This window comes from Toxorhynchites rutilus, chromosome 2 (assembly GCF_029784135.1).
Source record: "Toxorhynchites rutilus septentrionalis strain SRP chromosome 2, ASM2978413v1, whole genome shotgun sequence".
NCBI classification, from domain to species: Eukaryota; Metazoa; Arthropoda; class Insecta; order Diptera; family Culicidae; genus Toxorhynchites; species Toxorhynchites rutilus.
This window is the reverse complement of record NC_073745.1, coordinates 269,495,532-269,508,458: the sequence shown is the minus strand read 5'-3', so window position 1 is coordinate 269,508,458 and position 12,927 is coordinate 269,495,532. Positions and strand designations below refer to the sequence as shown.

Sequence of the window (12,927 nt, the reverse complement as noted above, 5' to 3'; positions counted from 1 at the left end):
GATAACAAAACACAAATCTGAGGGGGCTGTATTGATAACAAAACACAAATTTTGGGCGGGACGAAGTTTGCCGGGTCAGCTAGTTCCTGTATAAAAAGATTCTATATTGATGCTAATCCACTCATACGCTAACAAGGAAACCTTCAGCGTTCTTTCAAAATATTCGTTTGTTCATTCATTGGGAATTAAAAGACGAATGACCTTCGGGTTAAAGCCGCTTTAAAACAAGAGCAGAATATCAGTGAGAATTGATTCAGATGCAACTTCGAACAAATGATCACCATCCCAGCGATAGTCCTACGTCCACCATGTCCAATTGTATCACCTTGTTGTCTTTATGTTATATTATCTGACCTGGCAAACTTCGTCCCACCCAAAACTTATTTTTCGTTACCACATTCACGTTTTCTTACTAAGCACGTTCATGAGTCCAATAGCAGAACTGTTCATTGATTGATCTTCTAATCTACCCTTTAAAATTACCTTTTACCATAAAATTCCTAGTACTTGTACCAAAACTCGTCATTCACGTCGTCAATTCATGTTCAAGATTATTCAACCACTTGCATGTTTCTCAGTAACATGGCATAAATGTTTGATACAGAAAATATGATAAAATAAAGACAGCCCTAAATCGGACAATTCTTTTCTCGATTTTGCTATTACCAACACATTCGGTGACTTATTTTCATTTCTATAGATTGAAGAAGATCTAGGAGTGCGTTTTATCGCATTAAAATCAATTTCGACTTTCGAACAAAGATCTATTTCGTTATCGCAAGCATCAAATTGACAAACAACGCTTGTCACTATGTAATTGTAGAACATATGCGGATTGAATTTTTCGAATTTTCCCATTTTTCAATTGTCATGTTTGATTGGAATATGTGTACTATTTTTACGGGACCCCCTCTCCATTCCAGAGGAGGGAGGGGTGCCATAGAAACATTCCTTGTACCCAAACACTCTTACATCCCAAATTTGACTCGATTTGCTTTTTTAGTTCTCTGGCTATGTAGAAATTTGTGTTTCATTTGTATGATACGGGGGAGTGTCGAGCCACCATGGAAACGTTTATCGATCCCTAAAACCTCTATATGAAAGTTTTTAATATTAAAATCATTCAATTTCTGAGTAAGATTTTGTAACAGTGCATTTAAATAGTTATTTCTTCTAAACGGTTAATTGATTTTCCAATAACTTTATCAGACATCATATTTCAATAGGAAATCTGAATTTTGAGTTGCTATTATTTGAACGAAAGATCAATGATGCTGATTATGCCTTTCAAAAAATCAGTCTTAATTTTAATTGGTCAGATGAGAATGAAAATTGTGATTTTTGGTAGCTTCCATCACATGTACCAAGTGTTAAAAAAATCGAAGGGCGTTACATCTAAATTTGCTGTTTTTTCGGTTGATTTTGCATGGACTTGCTCAATATGTTAAAACTAGCTGACTCGGCAAACGTTGTTCTGCCATATGAATTACTTCTAGTGAATATTTTGACTGTTGAAAAAAAAATGAATAATGTATTGCAATACATATACATACATGTGTGTTCAAATGTTTCAACGATCTATAAAATTAATTGATTATGATCGATGAAGGATAGATTCCACGTGGATATCGAGCAGATACGTGAAGATTTGACCGTGTATTGCATTGGATCGTGGAAACTTCCCGAACCTGAGTGTGATGTGAAGATGGAGATGAGATCTATGATGTACAGAGAATTGGACCGGATCGATCGGATCTCAGGATTCGTCTTTTGTATTCAGAAATCTGATCATTTGTATTCAGAAATCTGATGAATTCGCAATTTAATCTGTATCAGATTTGCAGACACGAAAATAGTTTTAAATTGCTTAAATTTGGATGAAAATCATTACTCGATGTTGTTTAAATACTTAGAAAACAGTCCGAACTTAACAATTCTTCTATAAATCTTGTATACATCCAGCAACATGTTGGACGAAATACGTGTAATTTTGTAATAGAGCCCATTAAAGACTGCATTTCTTTTGTTTGAACACACGTGCTGTCGTTTGAACAAAGGCTGTGTAGGTGTTACTCATGATAGCGTCTCGCTATCATTACTCGAATCGCTTCTGATGATTGTCTCATAGGAATCGCAGTCGTTCGCTCTCTACCTTTGCGAATATGTTGACCATGGATTATTGACACAGCTCAAGACATCCTAGAATGACGTTGTCCTGACTGCGCCAATTCATCAAACGACACACATGAGAATCCATCGAGGGCATTCTTTTGTTTGTTTCGTCTCCTCCAACCACATAATATTAAAATATTAATTCAAAATGAGTAATAATGTTCCTAATAATTAAAGTAACTGTGGCGTATTGGATCTACACACGTGCTCTTCAATCGGTTTTTTATCAGGATTGACGACAATAGCGTGACTGTTATTTTGCATTCCGAGCATGGGTGTGATTAGAACAATTTCAATAATTCATCGTGCTCATCCAAAAAGGCTTCCAGCTCGCCGGCGATATTCCTAGTTTTAGTCGAATTGAGGTTACTTGCGTATGTGTAGGGTGAAATTCGATGAAGAGAACGAAGTGTCATCTGGCATTAAACAACTTAAATAAATTCGTCCTGTTTAAAAAACGAACGACGAATCAATTACTTGGTATCGTTTATATAAAAATACATATATCGCGATAAAAAAAGGAGATGAGGGTAAAATTGGTTATATATGGTTATAAGTTTTTTTTCAAGTCAAATTCATGCAAAAAAATACGAAAACAAAGTTATTCAGATTTTATTTGCATTGGACCACCCTAATCGGTATCAAATATAAAGTAATAGGTATCCTAGCGGTATCATATATAGTTTACGACCTATTCTCATGCCTACCAAATTTTTTGAGTATATTATTAAAATCTATCGAGCCGTTTCGGAGGAGTTTGACCACGAACATCGTGACACGAGAATTTTATATATAAGATATTGTTGGAATAGAAGCTTCTAAGCTTTCTAGCTTTTTATCATATTCAAAATCTACATGTTCCAGAAGGTCGATTTTCGGTCAAAAATTTGTTTTCGAGATGACCACAGATCTCGACGTTTTATGTATTTTTAAGTCATTTAGCATCGAAATTTTTTTTCGATTTTCAAATTTTTATGTAAAATGTCATGCGTTATCTAAACGTCCTAACTGTCACTTTTTGATTGGCCCGATTTACGGTTTCCCGAACACAGTTGTCGAAATCAGGCATCCTGGGTAAATCGACATTGCAAATACATGTAAGTCGAAAATGTATTTTTGTTCACACCGAAATGTGTTTCCATAACATGGACTGTACCCATAAATGTGTTGAATTCAATTGAATTCGAAAATTGTTTCATTCAATTAATAATTTAATCAATGCAATCAAATGTTTACTAAGCCAACGGTAGTCCCACGTGAACCTTGCGGTTATATCATATATATAACCCACCATTTTTTTATTTGAATAATAGAATTAATTAAAACATTATTCAAAGCATTGACCATCGCTAGCCACTTCTTTTCCCCATATTTTATTTTTTGCGAATTCCGTCGCGAAAGAAGCGTTATTCTTTTAAAGCAAAGATCGAATCCACCCAATTTTTGATACCTGTTCTAAAGTAAAGCGTATTCCACTTAATGTGTTCTGCATCCATTGAAACAAATGCGGTAAAGCGGTTGATCCATCCGCTATTTTCCAAATAGGTATTAACTCTACGGGCAACATGAGACCGAGCGTTGTCATGATGGAATATTATCGACTAGTGTCTGGTCGCATAATCTGTATATTTTTGTGCAAAGGCTCGCTTTAAACGGATCCACGAACCCGGACACTTCTTGTCTTTAACACTAAAATCATCACTTTTAAATCGTCCGAACTATTCAGTACAAAATCTATCCGATGTTTCAGTCACCTTACATGCTCTTTTCTTCAAAGAGAAACATGAAATCAAAACTCCCCGCAAATGGTGCTTACCTGCAACGAACCTCGACATTTTCAACGCATTAAAGATTGATTGACATTGGTTGACAGATGTCGACACTTCACGATTCAGCAGAAATCATCTGTCACTTTGAGTCATCTTGTGGAAACGGAATGAATTAGGTTGCAAACACAATATTTTTTAAAGAATTTTATTGAGGGAATGAAACCGAGAAAAAAAAACAAACAATCAAACATTCTTGGATATAACTGCTTTGTTATTCACAAGAAAAATATATTAGGATGATGGAGTGAATTTACGAAAGAGATTAAGATTTTTGTAAATTATCATGAAATTCGTCACATTGCATTCATTAAATATAATAAAGGGATTATCATTGTCCACTTATTAAACAACATGTTTTCATCCATCTGAACAAGAAGATATTTACTAATGCTACTTTGGAACAGTTTCATGAAATTTTACCTCCTGTATTTCACCTGAATCAGCTAGAATTTTAATTTTGTACGTCACTAGTCAAAAACATTTCTTCCCTTTTATGTTAAAGAATTTTAACATTCGAAAGGATACTAACGATCTGTGGTAAAAAGTAACTGTAGTTTGAGACCCGGGGTTCCAAATCAATCGCGTATTAAAACAAAACACTCTTCTTGTGAAAGAGGAAGGTAATCTGTAAAAAATACTGATAATCCTCTCGATAGAAAGTGCAAAAATAAAGGAATAGTGCGTTACCATTAGGATTGGGCGATCTTGGATCGCACTTTAGAAGATCTTTCTTTTCCTCTCCAATATCCGATTTTTCGGATCGATTCATTGTACTCCTAAAAATCGCGAAAATTGATCTTTTCTTTCCAATTTTTCCGATCGTTTTGAACGTGGATTTGATTTTCCGTAAACATTGAATTAAATATCACTAAAAAGCACCTGACAAATTTCATAAACATTGGATCCCCCAGTTAAGGTTGTCAAATTAGTGACCGTAAATTTAGGAGAAGCAGTTTTGTAATGTTGATCATTTCAGAACATGTGGTCACAAGTTATATTTACACCATCATATCCACTAGGCTGACAGTGGAAATTGTGATGAATTTGGATGGTGACATCAGATCCAACAGAAACATTCTTTTCTACTAAGATTTCGACTAAATGCCAGACGTATGGTACGGTTGGATTATATGGGAATATTGTCAGCGGAGTTCTGGACAAATAGTTGTTGAATTTCTAATATCAATTTATAATTCATTTAATTAATTAAATTATTCCATGCAAGATGAATGCCATAGGTAGTACAATTTCTGTAGGCTTTCTAGTCTTTTTTGTGACCTTCATGCTGAGAATCAAAATAAAATACTTTTGATGTTTGAATAGAAATGTGAAATGTTTATTCCATGTTTGAATAATGGACGATAGTTACATTATTTCATAAAACGAAGAAATTATTGTCTTTTGTGTGTATGTGTGTCCGTGTGTTTTTCATGTCAAGACTATGGTGATGATGGTATTTTTTGCTTTTATATTTATCTTAGTTATTCAGTTAAATTTAAAAAAATTATAGGAGGTTGTGTCCAAGATACGCCCGCATTGTTGACGTAGAACTACGCTGTTATTTTATATAAGTCGCTTTTTTATACCTTCGGATATTATTCTATAATGCTGTGAAATTTTAGAAACAACTGCTTAGTAAAATAATCTCTGAAATAGTATTGTCTCAAAGGAATCGTACCTCTAGGCATCGTTCGTACAACGCAAATCAAGCGCCAAACAAGCGTTCGCCATAGCATGCATACAGAGCCATACATTGGTGGCTTGAAACTACTAGGAATATAAACCCTTCTTATAATTTTGCGCTATTCTCAAAAGAAACGCTTCTGTTAATATTACAGGTCTCGAAAAAAGTTGCATTACTTTCTTATGCTCGAGAGAAGCGCAGCTGTCACCCTTAGTGGAGGAAGTTTTGCCACTGGCAAGTGAAATCTAATCACATACAAAATTCCAGAACGACATCTACTTTCTTTGTGACTAAACAAGCGAAATAAACTCTTTTTGTTAATAACAACCTCGAAAACAGTAGCAATGCTTCATTATGATCAACATTAGCGCAAATAAAATCCTAGTTGAAGGCAGTTTTGCGACTGGCACGCGAACCCAAATAACTTATAACATTCCAGTAAGACATTCAATATGTTTGGTTTTCCCCAAATAATTTTTTGGCGCACAACCTTTACGCCTGATTCGCCATAACGTCAGTTTAATGCATTGATGAAAACAAACAATGTTAACTGCTTTGAAAAAGACTGAATTATGCCACACAGCTTGTACTCTGCTGTAACACCCATCGATGCGAATTCGCTGATGAGTTTGTCAAGAGCGACCGCCTTCACCACCAGCGGGGGAAGCTTGATTTTGGTTGCTGCCTGGGTAATGCGTTTACATTTTCGATGTTGTTCGATGCGGTGTCACACTCGCGAAGGCTCGGTTCAGTGCGAACGCTTTCCACTGCACCAACATCGCGTGCATCATTAGATGACGCAAATCGAAATTTTATTGCCCATGGCAATGCGTTCATTTTTTGCAGGGCTCAAGCCTGCCTTCCTTTCCTTCTTGCTCATCACACACTACGCGAAGCGTCCAATTTATGACGCGGAAAGAAAAGCACACAATACGAATAACGCGAAAAACGAACAGAAAAACCAAACGACGATATCCAAGTTGGATTACCACTGGTGGGGTCCAATCTTAGATCGAAGCGCAGCGAAAGCAAAGTGACCACTGTTTATACTCTAGGCAAGTATTCCCCTTCATTCTTTTACTTTTCCTTTGTTCACGGAGACTTGAAATCCTACGATTTCCCCTCCGTTGGTCGTCGATAAGTTGCTCGTTATTGAAAGCTCTGTTCGGGAAAGCACACAAATGAACAGAACAAATGTATGGGAAAATGAAAACGCTTAAAGTTTTCATGAATTTTAACCATTTACAAACCAGGAGGTTCTAACGTATAGCATATTAAACAAATCTTACGGAATTTCCGATTCGTTTAGTATGTAAATCGCCAAAATCCGTTCGCGGCAAAAATAGTTATTAACGTTAACTTTATTTCATAAAAACGTGACCTGTTTTCTGATTTGGCACCCTTAATGAAAGACGTAGTTCTACGTCAAAAATAATTGTGAAGTCTGCAATAGTTTGAGCCCGCGCGCGTTGGCAAACATAGAGAAACGTGAGATTGAACAAAAGCAAAAGAATTTTTGATCGAATAAAACAAAGTCATTCCAAGGGGTTTAATGTAGAAACCTGAGGTAAGCTAGGGATAGCTCAATCGGAATACTTGTAAATTCATCTTCTCAACAGATAATTATATCAAGACTTTTCTGTGTTGTGGCGGATCTCATTGCATATTCAGGTTGACACGTTTATACCCCAAGTTGAATGTAGGGCCTTAAGTATCGGCTGGAATTAGGCTTAGGTTTGCTCTGCTGTCTGGCCTCGAAAACGATTAACAGACCGTTGTCGGGTATCCAGTGAAGCGGGAATTCCTTTGTAAATTCAAGGCTAATGCTAACATAGGTATTGGGTTCAATTCCTGATCGGTCAAGGATTTTTTCGGGTTGGAAATTTTCTTGACATGCCTTGGGATATGTGAAGTAATGGGCCTGAAGTATCGGCTAGAATTAGGCTTGGGTTTGCTCAGCTACTAGAACTCGGAAACGATCGCAATTGCAGGCCGTGGCCGGGGATCTGATAAAGCGGGATTTCCCTTGTAAATTCATGGCTAATACTGACATAGGCATTGGGTTCAATTCCCGATCGGTCTAGAGTCTTCCCGGGTCGGAAATTCTCTCGACATGCCATGGAATGAATACTTTAGATAAAGGCTTGAATTGTTCTTTCGATTAGTAATCTATGTCTGCGGGATAACCAGTCCGTTTTCTTTTCAATTTGATGTGCTCACTGGTTAGTATGATGTAATAAAGAAATACAGTAACTCAATTAGTATCAATAAGATAACTCGTCCTGCTCAAACTTTTGTAGGGAAATGAGGTGGGACCATCATCATTTTTAAAAAAAGATAAAATAAATTGAAAAAAGCATTTGATTTTTCAAAGATCGATTCTTTGAAACCGATTTTATCAGCGAATCGATCCTTACGCCGTTTAGAAAATCGATTCCTCAACATCAATCTTTTTCTGAAGATCGGTCAATCCTAGTAATCATACTCAAGCTATTTTTCATAATGTTCACCGACGAAGTTGCAAAAACATTTCAATTATTCTACATTAAACCATAACTGGCAGAGAAACTCTTTCCCTGCGAACACTTTGAGCAAAGTTAAAATCCAAATTTCAATCAGTGCATTTGAAAGAAAAATATTAATAGTAATTATAAAAATATATATTTGTTATACTCAAAATACGGTACAGATTGATAAAAAGACGGGACAATCAAAAATGGTCGAAAAAACAGTACTGTCCCGTTCAAAACGGTGCGTTTGGTCAGCCTACTCTTTAGTGATCTTCATTCTTTTCCTGTTTAATCAGAATATAACATTTTGTCTCAAATTCCAAACACAAATGATCTTTTATGCAGAAATCTTCATTAAAATTAGTATTTAAATAGTGTTCGGAATTGAACATATTTTAAGTTTTTTACCATGCATACGTATTTGTACATCAATTTTATTGTAGTAAGAGAAATAACTCTGTTGCATCCAAAAATCAAACTAATTTCCCGAAATAGTACCATTTTGAGGAAAGGACGTAAAACGAAGTTTAACGTTGGCCATTAAACAGTGTTCCTTTCCTCAAAATGGTACTATTTCGGGAAATTAGTTTGATTTTTGGATGCAACAGAGTTATTTCTCTTACTACAATAACATTGATGTACAAATACGTATGCATGGTAAAAAACTTAAAATATGTTCAATTCCGAACACTATTTAAATACTAATTTTAATGAAGATTTCTGCATAAAAGATCATTTGTTCATCCGTTTATAGTAGATTCTTACTCTTTCTAGCACTTAACATGAAAACAGCAAACAACATAGTTAAAACAACTACAGAAACTGAAAAATTAACAATGCTTGTTTTTTACGGAATTTGCCAACGCAAACATTTTATCACTGGTTTCGAAAGCCACTTTTTTCAAATGCTTAGCATTATAATTTATAGACTGTATCGATATATGTGAATGATGTCAAAATAAAGCATTTTCATAGAAATGATTTCTTTAACACGCGTTTTTCAAAGTGTTGTTATGTTACATTTTTGCCTGAAACATGTTTTGAAATTCGGTTTGGCTTAACCATATGATTCACTTAAAAATGACTTATTTTCCGGTGGTTATTCCGTCTACCGAACAAAAAAATTCAATATTTAATATTCTAGATGTGCAATAGAACACGTGGGAATTATTAAAAGTTCATTCATTCATTCAAAACGTTTATTCCAACAAACATTAACAGTGGTACAATCGAACAGTAAAATATTCAGGATTGACAGAATATCCTACATATCCAACAACAGACACGTCAGAAAAGAACTAATGCGAAGAAAATAGTGTAAACAAAACTGCTCTAACCGAAGAAAAAAGTGAACGCGCGCAGACAACGCTGACGTTTCTGGGATACAATTAGTTTTTTTTCCTTCCACCCCGCATATCTTACAATTATAGCAAAACAAAACTACAAGCATACCGCAGGTTTACTATCTCATAGTAAGCGTAGATCAAATAAAAGTGACATACACAGCGCGCGCACACGCAATATCTACACACATATGAGGCTACAGAAAGGAAAAACACAATCAGTTGGAGCGAGATGGAAAATAGAAAAATACCTGAATTAGTTGGGGCAGAGACGCATGAAAAACACCACATTACTTTATTGCCGTACACCACACATGCAAGAGCAGGACACCTTAGAAATGTTGAATTTGTAATTTTTTTGAGTTACTTTTCGGTGGTAATACGAACACACGAGATAGCGAGATAAAAAAAGTAAAACGAGATAAACTGTTTCGAGGTGTTGGATGTTTTTAGGTAGGTCTCGAAGCGAAGATACCTCTTTCCTCTTATTTTCTGGCTCGTGTCGATGATACAATTATTTTTGTTGCACCAATTGATTACAAGCACTCGCACGCACGCACTGCAGATTATCAGACACAGGTGCGTGGCAAACGAATTGAAGAAAGCGAGAAACAATGGAGCACAGAAGCAAACGACGTACACAAAGTTTGCCACGGCAGAACGCACACACTTAAAGCGACAACGCCTCTTCGATTAAAAATACTTTGCTCGTTATTCCTCTTCCCCTTTCACACACTGCGGTCAGCGAAATCGAGGGTTAGAAAAAGGAAAATCTTCCGTTCCAAACTGTTCACCAATTTCCTAATGAATTACTGGATGCCAAACAAAAAACAAACCACTGATACAAAAGAAAACTAATCTGCACCTTTGCGAATCGTCTACACCCGGATGTTCAAAATTATACAAACTCTCCCTGTCGGGTTCAACCGTGGACTGTTTTCACTTTGCTCTGCGCACCGATGACACTCAGCTCCAGGGTGCCTTTGGGTATTCATTCAGTTCGAACACACACATAGATATCAAGATGACAAGAAGATTAGTGGGTGTTCATCCGTCGGAACTCAAAATTCATAAACAAGAGATTTAATCACGGAAAAGCCTTTGATAACATTCACCGGTGAGTAGTGTAAGAAAAACCTTTTATCAAATTCGTAATGGTTGGTACTACTGAACGCAGAATTGCCAGCTAGAGTGATATTCAATCGGTGAACCAATATTTTTTTTTATAAATTGGTGCTATTTTCCTTATTATATTCATTTTTTGTGCGCAGAGTTGAAATATAATTTTTCCGAAAAAATCTTATTATTCATGCTGAAATAGTACTAAACCGATATCTCGTATTCGGCTTTCAAATTGCTAAGTTTGATTTTTGTTATTCACTAAAATTAAGAATAAAGTATTACTTTTCTCGAAAAGTTACTGTTTTTCAATGTATTGGAATTTTCAAATTCCTAAGATTTAATATTTACATTTGCGAAAAATGATCCATGCACCACTAGCCGTCATAATTTCCTATGATCCTCCCCAGCAAACATTAAATCGTATAATTTTGCACGTGCCAAGTCTTACAAGTAATCCGAATAAATCATAATCGCATATAATATCAATCAAAGTATGTATCGTGTATATTTGAAATCGCATGAAATGTAAAAACTTGATTTTATATACCATTATCAAATTAAGTCGCAATTTAGAACACGATTTTCCATGTCATCGATGGATTGAGTGGTAACGGTGTCGTATCAAATCGCATATCAGTCCAAAAAGCATCGCATATCGTTATATACGGCTTTATATGCGTACAAAATATGGCATATACGTATATCGCCTCCACTTTTGTGTGTGTATGCTAGTTATCTGCATCATATATCATACAAATGTGTCTTGGTTGTATGTATATCGCCTCCAATTATAGCTATTCATACGACTTAATGTTTGCTGGGATATTACATCATATTGAAATGTCAATGAAATGCTGATACACTCGAAAGTTTTAACTGCTGTTGAATTAAATTTCAGATAGCCGCGCGAGATAGCTGGTGGATGATAATCCAGACGACCGGAGTTCATATCCACACCGCAGCAGTTTTCACCAAACATCAATCTGTGCCATTTTAAACATTCATATTCCACTCCCAACATAAGTCAATCAAACAATTATCATTTCTACAAACATAAATACTCTTATACAAAAATGGCGATTCGTGAGGCTATTATAATCATTTCACGAAAATATTTTGCGCCATTTGTTTTGTTCTATGTCTGTAATAAATCGTATATGAGTATGGCAAAAGTCGTATTTGGTGCTTTGACAATTTATGAGTATATTCATATTAGATCGCAATTCAATTTCAACATAATCGCTATTATAGCCGATCAAAGTTGCATATTCATCCAAAAAAATTCGGTAAGCATTTGCCATGTATGTATATGGCCTCCACTTTTGCATGCATATGCCAGTTAGGCGCATTATATGCCAACCAAATTTTAGAGCATATGATGTTATATTAGGCTGTCAAAAAAGTCCTGCGGTATTTCCGCGAGGTGTCGTTGTAAGCGCGTAGTTCTAGTTGTATTCATTGTATCGAGTCATACTATAGCTTGTTGGAAAGGTATTTTTGCGCGCTATAATATAATCCTTGACAGTGTTTTGTTGGGTTAAGTCGTTCGTGAGTTATAGTGTCGCAAATATGGAGCAAAATAAAGAGAAAATCCGACATATTTTACAGTACTACTATGACAAAGGCAAAAATGTATCTCAAGCTGCCAATAAAATTTGTGCAGTTTATGGACCCGATACAGTTTCCATTTCCACCGCACAAAGATGATTTCAACGTTTTCGTTCTGGTGTAGAGGTCGTCGAAGATGCGCCACGCTCCGGAAGGCCTGTCGTCGAAAATTGCGACAAAATCGCTGAATTAGCCGAGAAAGACCGGCATAGTAGCAGCCGTAGCATCGGCCAAGAGCTGTGGATAAGTCATCAAACCGTTATTAACCATTTGAAGAAGCTTGGATTCACAAAGAAGCTCGATGTATGGGTGCCACACACGTTGACGCAAAAAAACATCTTTGACCGTATCGACTCATGTGAATCGCTGCTGAATCGGAACAAAATCGACCCGTTTCTGAAGCAGATGGTGACTGGCGATGAAAAGTGGGTCACTTACGACAACGTGAAGCGCAAACGGTCGTGGTCGAAGCCCGCTGAAGCGGCTCAGACGGTGGCCAAGCCCTCATTAACGGCCAGGAAGGTTCTGCTGTGTGTTTGGTAGGATTGTCAGGGAATAATCTATTATGAGCTGCTTCCCTATGGCCAAACGCTCAATTCGGACCTGTACTGCCAACAACTGGATCGCTTGAAGGTAGCACTCATGAAGAAGAGGCCATC

General features: G+C 36.3%; 1 protein-coding gene across 1 annotated transcript in view; it reads right to left on the bottom strand.

The window, feature by feature from the left end:
- LOC129767419 (ras-like GTP-binding protein Rho1) overlaps positions 1 to 10,477 on the bottom strand; it is a 56,668-nt gene extending 46,191 nt beyond the window's left edge. The window contains exon 1 of the mRNA XM_055768314.1: positions 9,790 to 10,477. Coding sequence (XP_055624289.1) covers positions 9,790 to 9,829 — 40 coding nt within the window. The 5' untranslated portion in view covers positions 9,830 to 10,477. The remainder of the gene's footprint in view (positions 1 to 9,789) is intronic.
- Positions 10,478 to 12,927: the final 2,450 nt, after the last annotated feature.